Source organism: Canis lupus, chromosome X, assembly GCF_003254725.2.
Source record: "Canis lupus dingo isolate Sandy chromosome X, ASM325472v2, whole genome shotgun sequence".
Taxonomy (NCBI): Eukaryota; Metazoa; Chordata; class Mammalia; order Carnivora; family Canidae; genus Canis; species Canis lupus.
This window is the reverse complement of record NC_064281.1, coordinates 15,568,011-15,592,882: the sequence shown is the minus strand read 5'-3', so window position 1 is coordinate 15,592,882 and position 24,872 is coordinate 15,568,011. Positions and strand designations below refer to the sequence as shown.

At 42.4% G+C, this 24,872-nt stretch overlaps 1 protein-coding gene across 13 annotated transcripts in view; it reads left to right on the top strand.

Annotated features, from left to right (window-relative positions):
* Positions 1-24,872, top strand: part of SH3KBP1 (SH3 domain containing kinase binding protein 1) — a 339,638-nt gene that overhangs the window by 186,454 nt on the left and 128,312 nt on the right. For 6 of the 13 annotated variants that reach the window (XM_025438119.3, XM_035711695.2, XM_025438092.3 and 3 more), the window contains 4 exons: positions 4,377-4,506; positions 5,061-5,120; positions 12,132-12,206; positions 15,825-16,030. In XM_025438119.3, the coding sequence (XP_025293904.2) occupies positions 4,377-4,506; positions 5,061-5,120; positions 12,132-12,206; positions 15,825-16,030 (471 nt within the window). The remainder of the gene's footprint in view (positions 1-4,376; positions 4,507-5,060; positions 5,121-12,131; positions 12,207-15,824; positions 16,031-24,872) is intronic. The other 7 variants (XM_035711692.1, XM_035711691.2, XM_049107449.1 and 4 more) reach the window with 3 other exon arrangements.

The window sequence follows — 24,872 nt, the reverse complement described above, 5'->3', positions numbered from 1 at the left end:
TATAACAGCCCTTAAATGGGTTTTTCTGTCTTGCTACTCACACCTTGAGGTAGACTTTAGATTTGGTAAAGCTGTTGTTGCATTTCTTAGTACAGTTAACAGGTAAAACCTCAACTCTGATAAGTCGAAACTATTCCAAATAGCTATGTACCTCAGCATAGTCATCTTTGCATCCACAGGCATCCTTTCTGTAGTGCCTTACAAATGTAGCTAATGTGTATAAAATTGGGTGGATGGAAGTGTAGAAATTCACCCTGCTGCTTACTCAGCTTCCAACAGGGCTAAATAGCTAGAGATGAGCTTCTTGGGCCATGAACTCACTTAGATGCTGGCGATTGTGAAGACACGGGAACTGCAGCCTCCTCCCCCCGACAAACTGTTGAAGTGCTTTTACTGTGTCGTTCTTTCTCAAACACTGCCAGGTGTAAGGTACCTATTCCCAGCTCTGGGCTGAAGGTAGGGTTCTCTCTCAGGATGGAGCCCTGGGCTCCAAAGCTGGCTGAGTTGGGCCCAGGGGTGCAGGGTGGGGGCTGTTCTCAGCCTAGAGGCCTGGTCTGCGGCAGGCTGTAGAGGAATGTGTGCTGGTGGGGGAGAAGGTGGACATTGCTTCCCCTTTCTTACTCTCCTTGGAGCAGAAATGCTAAGCCCCTGCTAACATCCATAATCCACAGTTTATTACAAAGAGACACATTGCTTTCTCTCTTTTAAATATAGAAACAAACATAAGCAAGCTTGATTTCTAAGCAGGCTCTGTATGTTCCTTTGTTGCAGGAGCTTCTCAAGCAGTCTTTCTCTGTTTTGTTCACCAGTGAATCTGCTCCCAAGTCCTAGAGCACTGCAGGACAGGTGCTTAATAAATGTTGGTCAAATAGGGAGGACACACAGACCTGGGCTTGGTGGTCCTTAATGAAGAACAGTGGCTAAAGTTGTCCTGTCTTTTGGTCCCCTTTGCTCCTCACAGCGGGGCAGATCCTTCTGTGGCGGAGTCAGGGCTTCAGAGATCCCCATGGAGGGTTTGCCCTAAGGATTTCCCTGCTCTTCATACTTAATTCAGAGTGTGAGGTACTATGCTTTACTCTTTGAATGAATGAAAAAATGAATGAATGAATGAATGTATTTGCTCTAGGCTTCAATGCCCTCATCTTAATACTGGAAGTGGAACTCTAGAAAATTGGTGAAGAGGGATAGTGGGAGGGTAAGGATCTTTTTTTTTCTCATATCCCCAGCCTGAATCTTACAACTAAAGCAGCCAGCTGGGATCCCTGGGTGGCGCAGTGGTTTAGCGCCTGCCTTTGGCCCAGGGCGCGATCCTGGAGACCCGGGATCGAATCCCACGTCGGGCTCCCAGTGCATGGAGCCTGCTTCTCCCTCTGCCTGTGTCTCTGCCTCTCTCTCTCTGTGTGTGTGTGTGTGTGTGTGTGTGTGTGACTATCATAAATAAATAAAATAAAAAATAAAAAAAAATAAAAAAAATAAACAGCCAGCTATAGGAAAAAATAGTACTGAACAGTTCTCACTGGCACAGGGGCCAGACACCCTGCCACTGCCAGGGTGCCTGTAATGGGAAATGTACCTCCCAGGCAATGAGCCGTGGTTTTACTGCCTGCCCCTCCACTTACAGTGTGGCTAATGATAGACCTGTGCTGTTTCCCTGTTGGCCACTCCTCTCAGACTGTGCTGTGACATTGATATAGGCATCTGGGGGTGTGGTGAGGTAAAGACACCCCTGTTTTCCCAGCAGGCAGCTAACCAATCCCACATATCAGGAGTACTTCCTTCAGGGATCTCAGGCTGGAGCCACTTATTTGGGAACAGGAATGTTTTAGATACTGTCAAACTGAATCAAGTGGAATTGGCCCAGCCGCTCCACACTGTCGGGGATTATGCTAGGGACTGCTCATTTGTGGTCCATGCCCTTGGTTTTTCCCTCCTGCCCTGTGATTCTGGGAGAAAGAAGGTCATTTTATGGTTCCTTATTCAGGACAAGCACAAAGGATCCCCCCACCACAAATCCGGTGACTATTTCTATTCAGGCTCATGGTGAATTTTCCCAACCATCCTAATCCTATAAAAAGCTCCTTGAAAGAATAACACATATCAGTTGAGTTGGCATAGAAACATGGAATGGTTTCAACTGAGATGCTGTTAAATGCCACAGTGTGGTATTGAATAGTCACTGGGACAGTTGTGCCTGGATGTCTGGATTCTTTCCCGAAGATTCTGTGATCATGCAGATATAATCACCACTCTGCAAGCCTGTATCCCCTGAGTTCCCTCACGAAGCCTCCAAACAGCATTCTAGTGGTCTCCATTCCACAGGTTCTGTCGGCTTCCCCTTTCTGGAGTGTCTCACACACCTCCTTCCCTAACTTAGATACATCTCCCATTCTCCTCTTCAAGGCCAACCTTAATTTTGATTTCTTTTTTTTTCTCTGAGCCTTCCTGTAGCATCCCAGATCTGGGGGAGCTTGGCTTTGTGTAACAAGTTAGGTTTGTGCTGAGTCATGGCATTTCCCTGCCTCTCTACCTCCCATTGCAAATATTTTTTTTTAAGATTTTTATGTATTTATTCATGAGAGACACACAGAGAGAGGCAGAGACATAGGCAGAGGGAGAAGCAGGCTCCCTGTGGGGAGCCTGATGTGGGACTTGATCCCAGGACCCTGGGATCACGACCTGAGCCAAAGGCAGATACTCAACCACTGAACGACCCAGGTGCCTCCATTGTGAGTTTTTAGTCACACATGTTCTCTCCTCTCTTTCGACCACCAGCCCTTCTACTTTGGTAGATTGTCAGCTGCTTGGGTGGGGTGAGCCATGTCCTGGACAGTTCTGTGTCCCTAGCCCCTAGTGTAGAATCATAATATATCTGTCTCGAACACCGATGGAGTGTATTCATTATCCCTATTGTATAGAAAGGAACCAGGATTCAGTTTGGTAGGAAATTTGAATGAGGTCATATAACTGCTGAGCTTCAGTAGGATTTGAACTGGTCTTTTGACTTTAATATTCTTTATCTTTTTTGTTTTAATTGTTTTAGCTCTTAAATTGTATTTATCAGTTTGTGTGGATGTTAAAAAAAAATCCCAAAGGTTCAGAGTCTCTTTCCGTCTTTTTGCACCGTGTGAGTAACTTAATACTTGCTTGTTCTCAGAATGTCCTGTTATTTTCCTTCAAGGAGCCAGTTCGCTGTTCTGACTTCTGACTTCTGCTGTTCTGTTAGTGGCTCCATCACAAAATCTTAGGATGACTTTTTACCTTCCTCTTGCTCGTCCCAGCTAATTGGGGACTCAAGACCAGCTCAGAGGGCCTTCAAATCCGTACCTGCCTTCTCCCTTATCACTGCCTCCCCCAGACCCAGCTCTCACTCCCCTGCCCAGAGGACTGCAGTCTGGCTGCCCTCCCTACCTCCCTTCTGCCCTGTTGTACTTCATCTCAGGGCAATCTAGAACCCTGCAGGGAGTCCTTCTACCTTCCGATTGAGATTTTAGCACAGGGCTTCTTAAGGGCTTCTTAAGGGTCTTCCTAAGGCCATCTAGTTAGTTTAGTAGCCCAGGAAGCCATGGTCACTTGTTAAATAATGGCTTTAAATGCACAAAATAAAACATAGGAGGGACACCTGGGTGGCTCAGGGGTTGAGCATCTGCCTTCAGCTCGGGGAGCCATCCTGGGTTCATGGATCAAGTTCATCATCGGGCTCCCTACTAGGAGCCTGCTTCTTCCTCTGCCTGTGTCTCTGCCTCTCTCTCTCTCTCTCTCTGTGTCTCTCATGAATAAATAAAATCTATAAAAAATAATAAATGTACAGTTACAAAGGGAACCATCGAAATAGCTATCAAGCTATTTTAAAAGCAGATTTTGATATGATAATCTATGTTTAATTTCTTATTATAATTAATAAATAATTCTGTATGAATACACTAAATAATAAGGTCCCCAGCAGGTGTGGTAACTACTACCGCTTGATGGTAGTGATGGGTGCAAGCGATATCTGGAGATACCCACAGCTTCTGTGACATGATACAAAAATGTCCACGATTGGTTTGGTGACGAGTCACAGGTCCTTCTACTATTACTGTTTCACCTACATTTGATAACCAAAGTAAATGCCAAATTTCAGTCTGAAGTTAGTGAAAATACATTGTTAATTCCTTTCCACTTGTGTTTTTGGCCCCCAGGTCCAGCCCCCTTTCCTGAGTCTGAGTCTCAAGGCTCTAAGGTCTGCGATTGCATTCCCTGTTAGCTTGTAAGCTTTGGGTCCTTCTGCTCTCCCTGTGTGGGCTCTGTACTGTGCACCATACAGATGGGAGAGAAAACCGGGAACTCCAGTGTCTAACCTGAGCACTGCATCTCTCTTCTTGTTTGCATCTGTGCAGGTAGAGGAAGGATGGTGGGAAGGCGTTCTCAATGGAAAGACCGGAATGTTTCCTTCCAACTTCATCAAGGAGCTGTCGGGGGAGTCGGATGACCTGGGTATTTCGCAGGATGAACAACTCTCCAAGTCAAGTAAGGAAGTCCCCCATGCAGGGAGGGGGTGGGGACACCGGCAGGGGCTGCTCCAGCCTCCCCCTCTGTTCTGTAGCCTGTGCCTAGTGACGGTGACAGAAGCTCACGAGTACACTTCTGGTCGTGCGGCCTTAACCCCCGCGGTGTAGTAGGTTATCACTGTAAAGGCGTGAGCCGCACCCCTTCACGTGTGCACAGGCACACACTATCCACCTCTGGATAGGTGACCGTCAGCCTCCAGGCCATTTCAGTATTCCCCTGTGGCTCACATTACTGTGCTTCCATACACTGCTCTCACTGCCAGTTAATAATTATTTTTTAAATGAACTGAATGAGACTGCATTTCTCAGCATCCTTTGAGGAACTTGGAGGAAAAAAATGGCACACACACACACACACACCCCGTTGGTGGTGAGAAGTGCTGTGTTCAGGACGACCGCATGCCAGCTTCATTACTAGTAGGACCAGACAGCTGAGAGGCCAGCCCCACCTTGGGTGAGCATGTGTGTCTTTCCGCGATGGTGAGAACGAACTCCAGGTCTTTCTTTCTCCAGGGCCTGAAGCTCTCCTCCCTCCAGCTTCTCTGCTGCCCTTTCCAGCTCACGGAGCAAAAGGTCAGGACCGGGAAGCTTTGTTCTCCCAGTCGCTAACCCAACTTCCCACGTGGGCGTCTGTGTATCTCTTGTGCCGTCCTGAGCCAAGGTCATGGCGTGAATGTCGGAAGACGCTCGACTGTCCTCGTGGCGCAGCACTCCCTGGGGGCGCAGGCTTCCTTTTCTAAACTCAGCCCTGTCAAAATCATACTGAAACGTCTTTCTTTTCCATTTGGAAAAATCTGACTTGAGTGGTGTTCTCCAGTTAGTTGTGTCTCTTTTATCTAACCAAGAGTATGATAGACAGATTCCCAATGTGGAGGTAAAGCCACTTCCAGAAAAGTGCTCGGGCGACCTTCTTCACTTGGCCTTTCAGCAGCTCGGGCTCATATCGCCTGTCATACATAGAAACAGCAGCTCTGGCTGGTTGGCTCACAGGCTTCAGGTATACCCTTTGCCTCTACTGCCAGTGCCAGGGACCCCACCCCAGCCCACCCCCAAACTCCATTCCATCCCAGGGTCTATGGTAGGAAATAATGGGAGGTTGATTTCGGAGCAAGTGAAGCATCTTGGAGCTCCTGCTGCCTTCTCTGGCTTGGGGTGGGGTGATTCTCTGCTAACAAGGCTCAGCTAGTGAGTACAGCTGGGAGGGTGGTGAGTGTCCTTGACCCCATGATAGTGGGAGTTGCTGTAGGTCCTGAATCATACATTAGTCCCAGCTGCCCTGGTGTCTCTTTTTGTACACGGGAATAGTGTTGAACCTGGTAATTAGGTCCTATGATAACGACACTGTATCTCAGGGATGTTGAGAATTAAATGGGCTTTCTTGGGAGGGGGGACCAAATTGGGTCATCGTACCATTATTTCTGTGGGGAAGTGTATTATGAGTTCTAATAGCAATAATGCACATAAATCACCTCACCCATGTAAGGCCGTCCATAAATGGTCACTTTCATCATTAATCATGATAGACTCTTGGGATATATAACCAGTTTGTGTGCTGAGACTGATGCACACTGATTGGTACCATGCACACTGAAGCATTATCTCTGCATGTGGAAGCTATTATGAGATTCCTTTACTGATGCAGAAAAGGAGATCTGGAGAGGTCTCCCTCTCTGGGAGAACCTTGACTTCTTGTATCCTGCCATGTTACCTGTGCTTTCATGGCTGGAGGGTCAGAGAAGTAATGCCTTTTGTATTTTGGGAACTGTTGAAATAAACTGCCTCCTTTTGCTCTAACTTAGTAATATGGACATTTGACCTGCCTGACCCCCTCAGTTCAAAGTGCACGGTGCTGGGATTCCTGGGGCAGGAGGTTAGGAGACTGCTTAGAATGGTCTCTCTGGGCACTTAGCCTTCCTTCAGATGCTCAGAAAGGACTGTTTCTCTTGGAGAGACTCTTCTCCCCAACACTCATTCAGTTAAAAGCCCTCCATTTCAGGACGAGGAGAGCCCACAAGTTTCAGCAGCCATGTTTAGTTACCACAGAATCTGTTCCTTATTGGGGAGGGTTTGAAGTCCCTGAAGAGGCATGGTCTCCTAACAAGGATGGGTGTTTCTAAAAGAACTGCATGGCCATGGCAATCTTCCTGTATGTACAGTTAAGGACAAGAGGGCCCATCTCTCCATCTTTCCATCTGTCCACCCATATCCATCCTTCTATCCTTCCTTCCTTCTTCCTTTTCTTCTGCTTCTCATTCATTCAGCCTTTGCTGAGCCCCTGTTGTTACTAAGACACTGCACAAGACCCTGAAGATATACAGAGTTCCTGCCTTCATCAGCTCGCATAACAAAGGAGTACACAAACTGGAAGTTTGGGAAGGTGCCCCAGGTGCTCCATGAGTGTCTGAGGAAAAATGGTATACAGAGGTGGAGAGGCCAGTCCCACATCCCAGTGGACAATGGTGGTCACAAAAGACTTCATACAAAAAGAGATGTGATGATAATGTCCCTGTGGCTTGCTGAATTGAAGTAATCCCCTGAAAAGAGAAATAGCCTCTCTCAGCATTCTGACAGGCTTTTCAGTAGCTGTTTACACTCTGAAGATAAAATGTCTATCCAGTGGTAAAATGTGTAAAATGTAGTCCCAATCACATACAGAATTTATGTATAGTGGTAGTAGGACTTGTCTAAGCGGAACCTTTGGTTTTAAAATGATTCTGCTTATTCCCTATTCGCAGAGAATGGCATCAGTAGTTTCAATGTGCTTTACTTTAAATTTTTTCTTTTTAGAAATAATTATAGTCACAAGAAGTTGCAAAAAAAAAAAAAAAACCAACTAGAACTGTATAGAGAGATCCCATGTACCTCTCATCCAATTTTCCCTGGGGATAACATCTTGTATAACTGTAGTAAAGAAATGCCTATTTACTTTTATCATAAAACTAAGAAAGACAGAGGTAGTTCGTGCACAAAAGACATCTAGGTTTTTACTCCAGTACAAGCTAAACTGTACTTAATCAAGATCTTTGTTAGACCTGCCCACTTAACATTCCTAATGTTTATGCCATTTTGGCAATTTTTAGAGAGCCTTGTGCCTTCATATAAAAATCCTCTGAATTTAAATGCTACCAGACATCAGGGTGAGGTTTTTTAAGCAGATAAAATCTATGTCCTGGTACATATGAAGAAAACTTAGTGTACAGTGTATCCTTGTGTATCTCTTTGTTCACACAAGTGCATGCACAGACACACACACACACCTACATGTGCACATAATTATTTGGTATTTGTACTCTTCACATTTCTATTTCCAGAAAGTAATGGGTGAATGTAATACAAGAAACCTTGACTTATATTTTTGAGGAAGTGTACCCGGACATCTTGACACATAGCGGGTGCTCAATAAGCACTTACTGAATCCCTTTTTACTCTGAGGAGGCATTTTTATCTTTGAAAGACAGGTGCTTGAACTTGCTTTTCTTTTACCGTGTTGTATTTTTTATATATGGTGGTTGTTTATGAAAATATCTGAACTGTAGATCTTTGTTTAGGGTAATCTGATCTGTCAAGGAAAGAGTTACAGCAATTGTACTGGTTGATGTGTTGACTTAAACCTTTTACCTTAGATAAGAAAGTTCATAGCTATGTAGCAGCAGAAATGTTTTGCTCCATATTTAAATTTGAAAACGCTATTGTATTTTATAGAATTTGTGAAACATTAGAGGTACTTTTTCAGAGGTTTCTATACCCAACATGGGGCTTGAACTCATGACCCTGAGATTAAGAGTCAGATGCTCTACTGACTGAACCAGGCAGACACCCCATAGTCTTCTATTTTTAATACAATTTGTTAGCTTGAAGGTGGAGGTACATGCATTGTAATTTATATCTGATTATAATCAGATGTGTTTCAAGTCCTTCTAAATCTATAGATTCCTCCTCCATGTCTCCTTTTTCTCTTATAATTTTTGCTGAACAAACTAAGGTCCTTTGTCTATGAATTTCCCACCATCTGTCTTTGCTGATTTCGTTTCTGCTATGCCATTAACTCTGTGTCCCTAAAAATTGATCATTGCATCTAGGGGCTTAACTAAATTGAGGTTTGATCTGAATAAATATATATATTTCCCAAAACATCATAGATGGTGATGTATCATCAACATGGAGGCTCACAATGTCTAGCTATCTTTCTTTTTGAATATTAGCAGCCACCTATGATTCCCACCCACCATTCATGAACCCATGAAATGGGTTCCCATTTTTCAGACCAATGGTGAAAAAATTTTGAGTAAGTTAGATTTTTAAAAAAGAAAACATCCAAGTGGTTGTGATAGTACTGTGGGCAGAATCTTATGTTAGGAATGGAAAGGAATTTAGAGATCTTCCAGCCTGGTATCAGATAAGAACCCTAAAGTTCAGTGAAACAAAGTCCTTGGTGTGGCATGGCTTACCAGTGACAAGGCCATAATTACGTGCAGGCTTTCCACACACACTTTGGTATTGCCTTTATTCTGGCCCGCAGTTTACTCTTTCACAGGGCATCTGACAAATTTCCAATTTGAGTAGAGTTTAGATTATTTCTTCTTATTATTGGAGATCATGATTAATTAATTACCTTTTCAGTTTCCATTTTGCACATGCTAATATTGACTGTGAAATAGAACTAATTATAGGGACACCTGGGTGGCCCAGTTGGTTAAGCAGCTGACTCTTGGTTTCAGCCTAGGTTGTGATCTTTGGGTCCTGGGATTCAGCCTTGCATCGAGCCCTGTATTGAGCTCTGCACTTAGCAGGGAATCTACTTGAGATTCTCTCTCTCCCTCTCCCTCTCCCTCTTCTACTCCCTCTCCCTCCTCCTTCTCACAGGCGAGCATGTGTGCATGCTCACGTTCTCTCTCAAAAAACAAACAACCTAATTATAAATTATACTGACATTATATTAAATTATAATCAGAGAATATCCTAAATTCTTAAAATTTATTTGGACTGAGAGGCAAATCCAGATATTATTGTTGTCCAATTTCCTTTTCAGACAAATTCTGCTTCACATTTTGGACATAAATGTATCTTTTATTTCTAACATTTTTTTAATATTATTAAATTTCTCAGATTCTTTTTTTTTTTATTTTTTTTATTTTTTAATTTTTTTTTTTAATTTCTCAGATTCTAAACTAATTGTTGTAAAACTAAAAAGTATTCCTGTTTTTTTTTAAAAAAAAATACCACATCATTTAGCTACAGAAACATTTTCAATTATTTCCATAATTTTCAGAGGGACAAAATTTACATTTTCTTTCTATAACCATTAATAACCAGGAGATTTCAGTTTGAATTGACTTTATAGTTTTCCTAATTCCTTATTTTGGAATTTTAGATTCTGATAGTTTCATGACTTGTCAAGCTAAGACAAAGATGGAGATGGCTTTTTAAAACTTGGGGCAAACCACTTTCATGATATAGAAATACTGTATTTCATTAGTTGTAGGAAACAGATCGTTCTTTTTTATTTTGTACTTTTTGTTCTTTTTAATATTAGATGGTATTTGTTTTGTATATGCCGTTCTATTAGCAGTGAAGAGCAATTAGCAAATTGATGAAACAGTTTCAGGCAAAATTAGATGCTAGGATAAGCATATGATTTTCTGTTGGAATTCTAAAATTCTTCCCTTTTACAGCGTTTGCTGCCTTCAGGTATTAATATTTAATAGTGATAGTAAAGTATTTCTCCCGGTGGAATAAGCAGCACTCATATTCGTGAACTTTCCAATTGCCTGTCTCTTTTGTGTTTTAGATAGAGTATGTGTCCTTGCTCACCGCAGCCCAGGCTGTTTCCCGTCATCTTGCGGGGAAGCTTGGCACACACACTTGGCCGTTCAGAGACATCAGAGCTGTGGTCTCCCTCAGAGATCCTCAGACGTGGTCCTGGGGAAGAACACAGGGAGGTTCTGTTGTACTTGGAGGGACTTTATCAAAATACTGAGTTCTTTACTTCCGCTTCCTTTTTCTGACACTGAGAAGGACCCCCGCTGTTCAGTTTGGGAGGGCCTTGCTTGCAAAGCATCTGCGTTCCTTGGGAATAATGTCACTAATGACTGAAGTGAAGCAGAATAAAAATTTCCCCAAATAAAACAGGCCCGCTGTCACTTGCTTTTTTTTTTTTTTTTTTTTTTTTTTTTTTGGTCATCAAAGTCCTCAAGAGCTGCAAATGAACCTTTGAAACACTTTATTGTTTCTTTGGATGATTCTTATATGGCCAGTGATTTTGAACATCTAAGTTTTTACTTTAATTGGATGGAGCACATTTATCAAACAGGGAAGACTTCAGAATTAGGGTGTCCCACCATGCCTGTAGGACATGGAAATGGGAAATACCCGATGGTATTTTAGTTGTCTATTTGATCATTTGACGTTCTCTTCATGTGTCAGTAGTGACGTGGCCCAGAAGCTGACTTGATGTTTCCTGTTGGGGTTTTCCATTTTCCTAAAGAATATTTTAAGAAGTGACACAAGTTACTCCCTCCCTCTCAGTTCCTCTCTCTGTAAACGTAGCCTGCTTTTCCCTCCCTCAGACCTATTATGAGTGAGCTGCATGACTGGCCTTTAGTTTGATATTTAGCTCATAAACCATAAGAGAACCTATTTGTTGGGTAATTTAGAGTAATGCATTTAGCAAACCATTTTACCTGCCCATGGTATTCTCTGTATGGTGTGTGTGTGTGTGTGTGTGTGTGTGTGTGTACTCGAACTAGGACAGTGTGTATGTATTTCCTGTACTTAAAATTCCAGAGAAATATGGGCTTTAGCTGTGTGTCCTGTCCTACAGTCTTGATAATCTCTACTGGTAACAACAAAAAAGAGATAATTTGACGTTTGACAGTAGATGAGTCCTATGTCCTCATGCTTGAGTACAGTCTCATGACTGATATGGCAAAAGCTCAATTAAGGTGTTTCAAAAAATAGGGTTTTCTGGTGTCTGCAGCACTAAGCAGAAAACCCCTTATATCCACACGGATGCCACTATTGGTTTCAATCCTCATTGGTGAAGACCCCCTCTAGCTTATTAGTACCTTTCCTTGTTGAAAGGTACAAAGAGTAAAATCCTTAAAGAGAATCTGTGCCTTATTTAGAATCTTGGGGTCATGGATATCAGTTTGTGTCATACAGGGCTCTAGGGATAGAAGATAAAAGATAATGGGCCTCAATCTATATTACACATGGGTCATTAAGGAATCCAGTGACTTGGATTTCCTCTGGTTAATTGAGGTTTTCCTTTTCTTGAGCTAAAATGTGGCAATGGCTTCCAGGTTTAAAGGGGGCATAATCTCCATGCCAGTCATGGGCAGAGGCAAGCCCCTCTTCCGGATGCTCATTGCTATCGTGGTTGTGTGGGGACTTTGGGCTCATTCTGTAACATTCTTAAATTCTGCCTAATGGTCTCTGATTAATTTGCCAATAAAACTCTTACAGCGGATTCATTGAAGGCAAGTTCAGTTAAAGACTCTCCTTCTTCCTTCTTTTGCCATCATTTGCTCCCCCCTTCCCCTCTCTTGTTTTTCTCTCCCCTTCTCTTCTCTCATTCACTGTCAGGAAAGACTACCTTTGAAGGGACAATTCTGTACCGAGCTGCACCGGGAAAGACGGAGGGCCACAGACGCTATTACAGTGAGTGACCTAAACGGCAGGAGGCAATTGTAAAGTTAACATCCGAGTACTTGTGGTTTTTGACACGGCCGCCGCACTTTCCTGAGCTGCTCATGCTTCTGCCAAGTGTGTGTGTGAATTTCTGATCCAAGGACATGGACTTATTTGCCTGAATAAGTGCTGTCTCCTTGGTGTGTGCTACAGGAGCATTCTCATCACCAGCCCTGGCGCTTTCTTGTTTGCTTTATGCCTCTGCCATGTGTGTAACATGCGTGCATGAGCCATGCGTGCAGAGAAGGGACCAGTAGCATTTGTCATGGCATACGTATTTGTACCAGTATCTCTGGGCCTCTGCGGTGGTGTGAGATGGCTTTCCATGGAAATGTCAACCTCTCGTGGTTACTGCTTTTCCCGAGTGGCTCATTAGAAACCAATAAACCATTTCTTCATTGTGTTGTTCAAAGAAATAAGAATTTGGCATGAAAGTCCATGCCAGAAATGGCGTTCTGCTTTGCTCATTCAGCCAATCACTGCACGACAGACTTCTTTTGGCAGGACCAACGGATAGCCTTTTGTGTTGTGAAATAAAGCTGCCAAAAGTTGAGGGGAAGGACACGAATGAGATTAATGAATGAATTTCGTGAAGCTCTTAGAACAGTTCCTGCCGCTGAATAGCACTATACACGTGAGTTTTAAATTTAAAATAAACAAAAATGGCTCACAGACCTGAATTGATCCATGCTGGAATATTACGGTAAATTACACAAAAGTGTAATTTATTATGTCATTTGGCCAGCCATATAACAGAAAATTTGAGGCTCTGTTCTTTTTTTTTTACCTTGAGGGAAAAGCTTCCACCCTGGTGTACATGTACACATATGCGCATACATATCTACATGTAGAGAAGTGGTGAAAGAGAAGGTTCAAATGTGAACGCCGGAACCGTGCTTCTCAGACTGTCTGTGGTGAAGTTTATTTTTATTTCTATCCCCCCACGGACGGATACCTGGTCTTGCTGTACACAACTTTACTACGCATGCAGTGTGCCATCTGCACCTCACCACAGGCAACTGACAGATCGGGACTGGTCTGTTCCCTGGTCACCCAGACAAGTCCACGGGCCACACATCTGAAGTCATACCAGTACACACTGCTATAAGTGTTTCCAAATATGCACACTTCCTGTGCAAAGCTTGCTATGTACCAGTAACAAGCCCTTCATGAACTGGCCCTAGCCCACAGACCACGCTCTGTGCTGTCCTACCTGTCGGTGTCACCTGGCATTCTGAGCATGACACGGGGACATTTTCAGGATGGTGTGTATGATGGGCACCAGTAGCTATAAGATGCAGCACCAAACCAACATGAAAACGTCACCTTTGATTGTCTCCAAAGGGAAGGAATTAGATTTTGAGTTCTTTCACCAACCCAGATACTCAGCTATATAATTTACATTCTTAAAAGTGATAGAAGCAGGCTGCCAGAATGTCTGGAAGAAAAATCTGCCATGTGTTTTCTTCCCAGTCCATGCTTATGTGGTTGAATGACTGTGCCCCCTCTCTCTGTGTAATGTGAAGAGCATTTCTCACAGTGATTAATACAAAGTCATTAAGATGAACCTGGAAGGCAGCAAATCCCTGAAACTAGAAGCTCAGTGAAATCAGAATGGCAGTGGTTGAAAATATTATGGTTCTAACTAATGAGGAATGATAGAAGACTCCTTCAAATTCCTCTCTTTGAAGAACTAAAACAGCCTTGCCCTAATCCATTTGCCCTGCTGCCTTCTGCTGCTGGTGGTGGTGGTGGTGGTGATGGTGGTGGTGGTGGTGGTGGTGATGGGGAGGGCAGGACGGTAATGGTTTCTTCCCACTAACTCTTTCTTTATTCCACCCTCAAATGGTTCTTTCCAACCCAGAAAAGAGTATACAAGCCATTTATCACATAGAAAGAATCCATACGGCAAAATGAGAACATGTTAAAGGGGAAATGACACAATATTTAGACTCCAAAATTATATCTCCAGCAGGGATAGTTCCAAAAACAATGAACAAATAAACACACGAATGGATAGCTAATCCAGAGGGGTTCTTCATGTTTTGCACACTCAAATCCAGGCCTATAAATTACAGCCGACCCCATTGCTGTAGGCTGCTCCTTATTGCTCTGCCCTCCATTCTTGCTCACAAATGCTGTTCTTTAGCTAATTAAAATGTACACCAGGGATCTTCCTCCTCTCCCCTTCTTTTTTGGCTTATAAATACCATTTTATTGAAAACAGCAGCAGCAACAAACACAGCCATTGTTTTAATGTTAAGGATTTGATTTTGAAACTTGTTAGCAATTTATAATGACCTTTCTATATTTTATCTGTTTTCATTTAACAGTTTCTTCCTGCACTGAGACTACTTTATTTGAATGACTTCGACATTTTATAACATTTTATGTGAGCAATTATTTGGTGTATTATTCTTACGTACTAGGAGGCCACCTTCCCTGTAGAAAGATAACGTACAATTGGCTAATACAGAACAAAATTTGATGTACTTTCATCGAGAGCATCGTTGTCATAAGGGGATGTACAGTAAACGTTCAGGAGCTATTCTACACATCTAGAGGCTTTAGAGGCAGATTGAATGGCAAACTAGTATTCCATAAGATATCATTTGAATCCGGCCCTTTGATGGGATGACTGATATACTGACTTTCAAAGTAAGAGTGTACACCTAGAAATTAACTAGAAACAAATAGGCTCTTCCTTTTAGGAACATGATTGTGGGCAGAGCCTGGGGAAAAAAGAATCTGGGAGGTAAGTGTTCATGCTGTCTTGCTGACAACTATTTGGTGACTTCCAACACACACCACAAGAGGTCAAAGGAAGGATGTCATGTTCCCAGTGTTCTTCTTTGGAAAGGGATTCAGCCTTGGGGAAATGATGGCATTGAGGGAGGGAAGAAGAACAGTGGGCTCGGGGAATTCTGGCCTCCGGGAAGGCAGCTTCCTTCCTTTCTTTAACAGACACAGTCATCTTTGCCAGTGAAGGCGTCTCAATGTCAAGTTTGGTTTAATGCTTTCCTAGAGAAACATGTCTGCGTGCATTTATTCCTTGTGAAGCCATCCAAAGAGATTTAATTCTTTGGCAGTCATAATTTTGTGTGGTTTCTTTAATTGCTAATTTGTTTAAATGGCTTTTAGCTTTACAGTTTCCCTTTAGGAAATGTTACTTTCATTGCTAATTGCTAATTGCCATGAGTCATAGAGATTGGAGGTACAGTATGTGGTCCTGACAGGGTGGGGTGGTGAGGACAGAGTGGGAAGGGTTGTCATCACACAGACTGTGGCAAAACAAATTTGTATTAGAATCAGGCTCTGGCTGAAGAGAGGTGAGATGTCACATAAGAGATCTGCTTTGAAATTAGATTTTTTTGGGGAAGAATTTCAATTCACTTCTGAAAATCAAAGGCTGGGGGTGGGGAGATTGAACAAAACTCAGAGCCACCTGAACGCAACATATTCGACACATGAAATGAAAAGTCCTGTGCCCAGTAACACTTGTAGAGGTGGTTCCTGGCTGGCTGTGAGGTGCTTCATGGCTGTGGCTGATTTCTGAGCTCTTTCTCTCCCCGTCCCCACTCTTGACAGGTTTAAGGGAAACCACAGGCTCCGAGAGTGATGGGGGTGACTCGAGCAGTACCAAATCCGAAGGTGCCAACGGGACAGTCGCAACTGCAGCAATCCAGCCGAAGAAAGTTAAGGGAGTGGGCTTCGGAGATATATTCAAAGACAAACCAATAAAACTAAGACCAAGGTCGATTGAAGTAGAGAATGACTTTCTACCAGTGGAGAAGGTATGTTCGACAGTTTCTGTTTTATTTCAACACCATGTGGAGTACCCAAAAGTCCATCATCGTAGGGCATCTGAGACTTCTTGTGCCTCTTCTGGGGTGTCGGTATCCTCACATGCTAGCTGTTTGCCCTCTCCCCTTTGGGGCTCTCCCTCTGTTTCTGGAAAGGCTCATGCTCCAGTTTACATCTTCTTTTCTTACGGATCTCTCTATGGAACGCATCTCAGTATGGCTTTTCAAATGGACCTGGACCATCCCCCCTCCCACCCCAAAAAGCCCCTCATGCCTGGACCCAGCTAAACACATGACCTTGACACCTTTGAGCACAGACTGATCCATCACTTCTCCTTGTCCATTTCTCTAGTGCTTTGTGCCTGGGTGCGTCGATTGGTCCTACAATAGACAAAAGGGGTTATGTATTTTTTTCACTGGCAGTTAGGTGGGAGTGATTTCAGACTGCTGAAAGGAAGTCTCCCACGTGTATATATGATGGAGATGGGCCATGCTGTGACTCCCTGGGTTTTTCCCATCAGGAAGCTGGTTGTTTTCTTCTACCTCTCTGATTCTGGGTTGCAAGAGGCAGACAATGTGTTGCTGCTAAGTACGCGGTTGCCACAGCAACACACCCAGAGCCATCGAGCTTGTGGCTGTCAGTGACGTCTAGTGTGGTACACTTCTGAGCACCACGGCTTTGCTTAGGATTTGATAAATACTGTGGAATTTTCCAAATTGTAATAAGCTACACTCATGCTGTGCTTAAGGAATGTTTGATAATTCGATTTAGCGCTGAAACTTTTGCTTTGATGTTTGTGCCAGTAGGCTCGGGGGATGGGGCATTGGCAGCATCTCTAATGCAGGTTTATCAGTGGCTTTTAAATGTTTTTCATTTTTTGGGTGAGATGAGTTTTTCAAAGTTGCATCATCATCCACTGCTGTACAACTTCCACCCGCCTCTTTCCCCCAGCCCCCAGCAACCTTGCCTGGTGTCATCATACATTAGAAACAGAATCTGGAAAGGAAACTTTGGGACACTTAATACTCTTAGAGATGAAAAAGACAGAAAGGGCAGAGACTTAGACATGAAGCACTGTTCCATTTACATTCTTCTTTCGCTGCAGCTTATCTGAGCCAGCTTTATTTCTTTCAGTAAGTAATATATGATATTTCTCAAGATCTAAGAACTGTCTAGCTGGTATCCCAGCTTGCCAACTCATTTCTCCTTCACATGATCACCTTCAGATTCCTATAAATATTTACAAACGAGCAAGTCCCCATTTTGGGAGGAAACAATGGGTATAGTTTTTCTTCATTTTACTCAACTGGTTGAAATGAACGTGACCATTGACTCAGTTAGCAAACAGTTAATTTTTTTGGTTTGTTTTATGATTCTTGGTCTTATTCTTTTCTGTGTAGGACAGTGTGTGTGTGTGTGTGTGTGTGTGTGTGTGTGTGTCTGTGTGTTTGACTTTTGTTGCTATGAATATTTGTTTTAACCACAATAGTAAATTGGGCTATTATCAGTAGCCGTTTTGGCGTCACATGTAATACTCCCGAGTTTATGCCTCAGCACACTTCTCTGAACCCCGGGGCCATATCCCTGACTGCCAACTTGCACATCTCCACTTGAAGATCTTAAATTCTTACTAGCTTTTCCAACCCTGAACTCATCGTCTTCATCACCTAAAACTGCTCTGCCCATACCCTTCCCCGTCTCAATGAAGGCCGCGGCTCTCCCCCTCATCCAGATCAGGATTAAAGTCTTGGGTCTGTCCCTGACTTCTTTTCTCACAGCCTGTGTCTGATGCATCAGGTGACTCCATCAGCTTTGCCTCTGTGAATGTCAGTAACCCACCAAAGCTCATCACCTTCACAGTTCCCCTGCTCTCTCGTCATCACTTAGTAATCTCCTTATAGGGCTTCCTGCTTCTCCCCTTCCCCTGCAGTCTAGTCTCAACAGGGAAGCCAGGGCAATCTCTTGAAACCCTAAGTCAGATCACGCCACTCCCCTGCTCACATCCCCAGAGAACCAAAGTGAAAGGCCTCCCCCAGGGCCACAGGCTGCAGTGACTGGCGTCCATTACCTCTCAGACTTCTCCCCTTGCTTACTCCCTCCTGGCCCCTTACTTTTCATTCAACATGCCAAGCACCCTCCCACTTGGAGACCTGTTTCACAGTAGTTTCCTCTGGCTACACACGCTGCTTCTCCCGACCCACTTCGCTGCTTGCCTCTCCCCCCATTACTCTGCTCAGACTTCACCTTTTCAGTGAGCCCTGCCCTGGCCCACTCATTCTAAAACCTACCCTCCTGGCCTACCCTGCCCACTTGTGCTGCATGTTTTGTTTTCCATAGCATGCAACTTTTTCTAACATAATATTTATTTCTTTATTGTGTTTATTATTTATTTTACTCACTTATATATGCTATGTGCTTAGAACACTGGCACATAGTAGGTTAGGTGCTCAGTAAGTACAAGATGTATGAATACTATTTAAACTGTGTTAATATAGCATTCTAGAGATCGCAGACTTCTATAACATGAGGGAACTGGGTGGGATAATATAACAGTTACATAGTTGGAAAATATAGTGGTTGTATGGTTCACTGCGTTATTGTGAAGCAGAGATTTATTGTATTAGTCTTAGTGATATGACATGTTAACATCATCAGAGTAATATATATGTGTGTATGCGTGTGTGTGCATCTTGATTCATGATTTGTTTGCAGAAGGAAACCATGTGCTGCCGGCAGTCTTAACCTGCTTCTCATTGTGAAGTCTCTGGGGAAAACGTAAACTTCCCAGCTTGCTTTACTAGCTGTGGACAGATTTTTTATAGCGTATAAGAGGACTCAAAACTATCTCCACCCTCTGTTGTTGGTGCTATGGATAGTTGCATAGATTTATGGATCCATTATATTACTACACAACCAGTCATGAGAGCTGATAAGTGCGATAATGTTTTACTAGTGTACAACCTGGTTCTCGTCACTTTTGAGATGGATTTGTGTCCAGGATTTATGTTTGCGGAATGAAGTTTCCTTCAAGAATTGAGTGTGCCGTTTTGATTTTGCAGAAACACGAATTGGATCCTATGTGACAGCATTTGGTAGATAAGACCCAAGCAGGTCTTCCACTTATGCTGGGTAGTTGGCCTTCTGAGATGACTGGTTTGATAACTTGGATAAAGAAAAAAAAGAATCTGGTAATTTTTAACAACTGCAAGCATATTATATTTTCCATTCAAGTTGAGAAGTTTTGAGATTCACTTTTCTCCATTGCTAGAAAATGCTGTGCTTGTTTTCTGCTGCTCTAATCCATATCACCCTAACCAGAGTGAGTGAACGCTGATAATTATACCAGGACAGGTACTACATAACAGCCCCCCACCCCCAACAATAGGGAAATAGTGAGTAGTCTTGCTTCTTAGTTTACTGAACTAGAAGGAAGGACCCTGTTTATGAGTCCTTTTATCACTGTGGATGATTTGTTTAGCGCATTGTTTAACTGAAATGTTTACAGATGAACTCATTTGTTGTCTGGGATTTTGCTTCGTAATTCAGAAGATGGAAGAGTGAGTAGGGCATAAAGGAAATAAGATTGGTCATGAGTGTATAATAGTTGAAACTGGATGGTGCATACATGGGGGATGAGTACTCCATATATATATATATACGTATATATACATATACATATATATATATATGGTAAATTTCCCTTGCTAAAAGGTTAAAGAAAAAAAGAAGAACCTTGGGAAAAAATATACCATTCAAATTAAGCCTAGAAGTAATATGTGTTATATTAAAATAATGGAAAATATAGTGTGTCTACAAATGAACCAAGTTAAATTTCATAAGATTAGAAGGGCATGGTACCATTGTTATAGCTGATTGACCCTGACAAAATCACTTAATCTCAACTAAGCCATATGTAAAATGGGAATACTCTATATACCTATCCTCTTAGGACTTAAAAAATGTTATATAACAGAAAATACTTTGAAATTATAAATGTAACTCATTTCAACTAGTATTTATTGAGTACTCACTATATTTTCAGCACTGGGGACATAGTGGTAAACAAGACCAGGTCACTGCCCTCCGGGAGCTGCTGAAAAGTAAACAAGCAATAATAATACAGTGCAGAGAATGCCATAGGTTGAGATCAGGTTGAGAACACAGTGCCGAGCTGTGTTCTTGGGCATGGCAGGAAGTGATGAGTTGTGAGGCAGTCTGGAGAATGAGTGTTCATGTACGAGTGTACCTTCTTCCTACAGGAAGTAATGTTTAGACTTACTGTAGGAAGTAATGTTTTTAGGCCTACAGGAAGTGATGTTTAGGTTGAGAACCATGGCGTCCAATAGACATTCATCAAGCCAAGGAGTATAGAGTTATCAAGGTGAGAAGAACAATATGTATTAATGCCTTGAAGGGAAATTAAAATAGCACAGAGTATGTGTCGAGGCTTCAGCAGGAAGTTGGGAAAGATGAGAGCAGAGAAGGAGCAGAGCCCAGATCAGGAAGGGCCTGGTGACTTGTTAGGAAGTCTGAACTTGATCTTAAAGACAGTGAGGAGCTATCAATGGGCAGCTGTTTTCAGCAAGAGAGTGATAAGATCAGGTAGGTGGTTTAGAGAAAGTATTCCAATTTACAATGGGAGGAATGGATTACAGAAGACAGGGTGACTGAAATTGAGGAGGGAGGTTAACAGAAACTTATGTTGGCTCTCCTAATAAGCTCTCCTCCAGCCCCTGAAACCTGGGTTCTAAACCAGTTAATGAATAAGGTGAATCAGTGGATGGAGAATCAAAATAATATTTTTGCTCCTTTTTTCAGTATGGATATCCATTTCACCCAGCACTGTTTATTGAAAAGGTCATCCTTTCTGCATTGCATAGCCATTATCACCTTTGTCATAATTTAAGTGGCTGTGTATGTGTTAGTCTGTTTCTGGACTCTCTATTCTGTTGGTCTGTATTTTTCCTTGCACTTATTCTTTTTTTTATAAAAAAGATTTTACTTATTTATTCATGAGAGACACACAGAGAGAGAGAGGCAGAGACCAGGCAGAGGGAGAAGCAGGCTCCATGCAGGGAGCCCGATGTAGGATTCGATCCCGGGACTCCAGGATCACACCCTGGGTCAAAGGCAGGCGCTAAACCGCTGAGCCACCCAGGGATTCCCTCTTGCACTTACTCTATGCTACCTCATTTACTGTAGCTTTTTTTTTTAATTTTTTATTTATTTATGATAGTCACAGAGAGAGAGAGAGAGAGAGGCAGAGACACAGGCAGAGGGAGAAGCAGGCTCCATGCACCGGGAGCCTGACATGGGATTCGATCCCGGGTCTCCAGGATCGCGCCCTGGGCCAAAGGCAGGCGCTAAACTGCTGTGCCACCCAGGGTTCCCTACTGTAGCTTTATAGTCAGTCTTGATATCTAGCAATTGAAGTTCTCACTCTTTGTTCCTCTTCAAGATTTCTTGGGCTATTTTTTAAAAGATTTTATTTATTCATGAGAGACACACACAGAGAGAGAGAGAGAGAGAGAGAGAGAGGCAGAGACACAGGCAGAGGGAGAAGCAGGCTCCATGCAGGGAGCCCGATGTGGGACTCGATCCCGGGACTCCAGGATCACGCCCTGAGTTGAAGGCAGGCGCTTAACTGCTGAGCCACCCAGGCGTCCCTCCTGGGCTATTCTTGATCCCTTGTATGTTCATATAAATTTTATATCATCCCCACCACCACCACCAAAAACCAACCAAACAAAAAAACCCTCTTGGGATTTTCACTGAAATTGCATTGACTCTATAGATACTTTTGTAGAGAATTGATACCTTTCCAATCCATGAACATGTTATGTTTCTCTATTTATGTAGATCTTATTTCGTTTTGTGAAAATTCCTCAAAGCTGTACACTTAAGATTTGTGCACCTTTCCCTATCTATGTTATATAGCAATGTTGTTATCGATGAAGGCAAAGTTGAAGGATATAGATGAGTGTGAGAGCCAAATGGGCCTGCTAGCTGATCCCCAGAATTAGACAGACCCACCCACCCAGTCTCAGCAATATTGAACTAAAGCAGACCCATGTGAGATAGAAGGGCCTGTGCCTTGGAGAACAGTAGAGGACAACTTCAAAGAGGAAGAAAGAGTTGAGTTGAACACGCCTAGTTTATTTTTCTGAAATTTACCTGTCAGAGAAGTCATTTCATTCTCCCAGGGAAGGTGAGTAAAGGGGCAGAGAGTTCCAGGAGTGTCCGTTTGTGTCCACAAAGTGTCTGTTTGGGCTCCCTTTTACATGGCAGGAAATATCAGAAGATAAATAGTTTTTCTAACAAACAGCTTTGAAGTGTTGTCATGGATGGTTTAGGGAAATATTTTGAAGGGAGAATGAAGAAATTTGATAGTATGTGAAAGATAAAGGAGAGGGAGGACTTGAAGATAATGACTTGGGCCACTGGCTTAAGCAGTTGGGTGGTAGTATCATTTCCTTGGTTAGAGACCAGTGAAGAAGAAAGATATTTGAGGAGGAGAGAAGTCATGGATTCAGTCTTAGATCAGCTGTTTTTTTTTTTCCCAGCTGGGATTTTTAGGTAATTGTGGGACCATCAAGGGGAGGCATCCAGCAGGCTGTTGGGTAAATAAGTCTGGTGATTGAGGGAGAACTGTAGATTTAGGTTTGGGAGACATCAGCATAGATATTGGGTTGGAAGATTATAAGCAAGAAGGCAACCCAGACAGGACCTTGTTCTCACAAATATGGCTTGATACCTCCTTGCCTCCACCTGTGGACCCATGAGGAAATTTTCCTCATCAGGCTGCATCCCTGTAACCCCAGCCTGGCCCTTTTCATAAACTCCTTCCCTTTTAATGAGTCACTCAGATGGTCACTCCGGCCAAACACTTAGGGAAAAGGATGGCAGGTGTTACACATGAGTGGGTAAATTACAGCTATTCAGGAGAATCCCCAGGACCTAACCTGACATTCCTTTATGTAGAATAATCTGGACATTTTGGCACCAGCTCATTCCATGCCCAGACTCTTTATACTGGTTGTTTCCTGGATTCCCTACAAAGAAATTCTCCAAGAAGCTCCTTTCCCATGGTCTTTCTCTCTTAATTGATTGCCATTTGTGACTTCTGATATCTCTCGCTTGCAATGATTCTGTTTTCTTTCTACATTTGCTACTGTATCTCACAACCTGACATTTTGTTTGTGACAGTCTCTTTTCAACTCTAATCATCTGGATCTCATTTGTCACCTAAATTAATGCCTTTATAATATCAACATTGTAGCTTTTACTTGTAACAGAAAGTGAGATTTAAAGTCGTATATAAATGAGCTACTAATCATTTTTTTAATCAGCCAAATTGCAGTAAGAGAAATTTTACTATTTTTGTACATAGGCAATCTTTTTATCCATTTAGTAAAAATTCATCAAGCTGTATACTTAAGTAAAATTAAAACATGTAAACATCTAAAGTGATTATCTTAGTTCCTTAAAAATGAGAGATTTAGGTCTCTAATCCTTTGAAGACTAGAAATAAGTTCTGGGGATCTTCAGGAGCTAAAGATACCTTCTTTGACTAAAGAAACACAATTTGGTCAAAACCTCGTTGTGGTTACCCGAGACCTATAGTGTTGGATGTCCCTCATTTTGGTTAAAAGGTAAGATTACGTGACATCTCTTAAGCGGTTGGAAAATCCATGGTTTTTAATAAGTGAATGGTATTAAGATGCCCACTGGTTGCCTGGGTGAATGGTTTGGGATTTTTAGACTTTGTTTTCTGTGTCATCTTTCCCCAAAGTGTCTCTGTTAAATTTTCTTAACTAGGAGAAGTAAGGACAGGGGTATTGGTAGGAAAAGGGAACCAGAAACAGTATTAGGAGATTACTCTTTGACATGTTAGATGTTGCTTACTGTTCTACATATGCTTGACATATACTTTCTAAAACACTCAGCATAGTAGTATTTTCTAGGAAATGTTTAATTGCAGCCAGATCATCACCAAGGATCGCATTCCCAGAAGGCCTTAAATGTATGTTTTTAGGAGTATAGTGGTTATTAAGCATGCAGGCCAGATTGCCTGGGTTCACATCCCACCTCTGATTTTTCCTAGGATAGACTACTTAAGCACTCATTGCTTTAGATTCCTCATCTGTAAAATTAGAATACCAACAGGACATGCTCCATATGGCTGTTGTGAGGATTAAGTAACACAAAAAATGGGTAGAAAAGTGCCTGGCATATAATCATCACTTGATTAACATTCATAGTTATTATTGCTGCCCTTCTGGTTATTAGAACAGAAGGAGTGCCTGTAAATAGCAGTGCAGTTTCCAGGATCATTTCTTTAACTTTTTATTATGGAAAATTTCAAAATCAGGGAAGTAGAATTGAGTTTTGCCATGTCTGGACAGCTGTTTGTTTGGCATCACCTCAAATATTAGCCTTTAGAAAGGAAGAAGTGCCATGATTTTGGACCTTGCCATCATATTCATATTTATAACTCCTTGAAAACCATTGTTAAACTGTAGTAGGCCCTCAATAAATATTTGTGAACTTGATCCATGAATATAATGTTTTGTCCTAATCCAATTGAAATTATGAAGGAAGACCCATTCTGTTTGGGGTCTGCTTGTGGTCTGGCCACAGATTCACTGTTTCATTTGTTTATTAATTGGCTCATTCATTCACTAACTGAAGCTTTATTGAATGCCTTTTATGGATCTGCAGTGGCAGCTCTGGAAATTTCTAGATAAATGAACTCAGGAGTGGCAGTCCCTTTGTAAAGGAGTCAGCTAGGTGGCATGTCTGGGTTCTCTATTAGCATGATACATGCATATT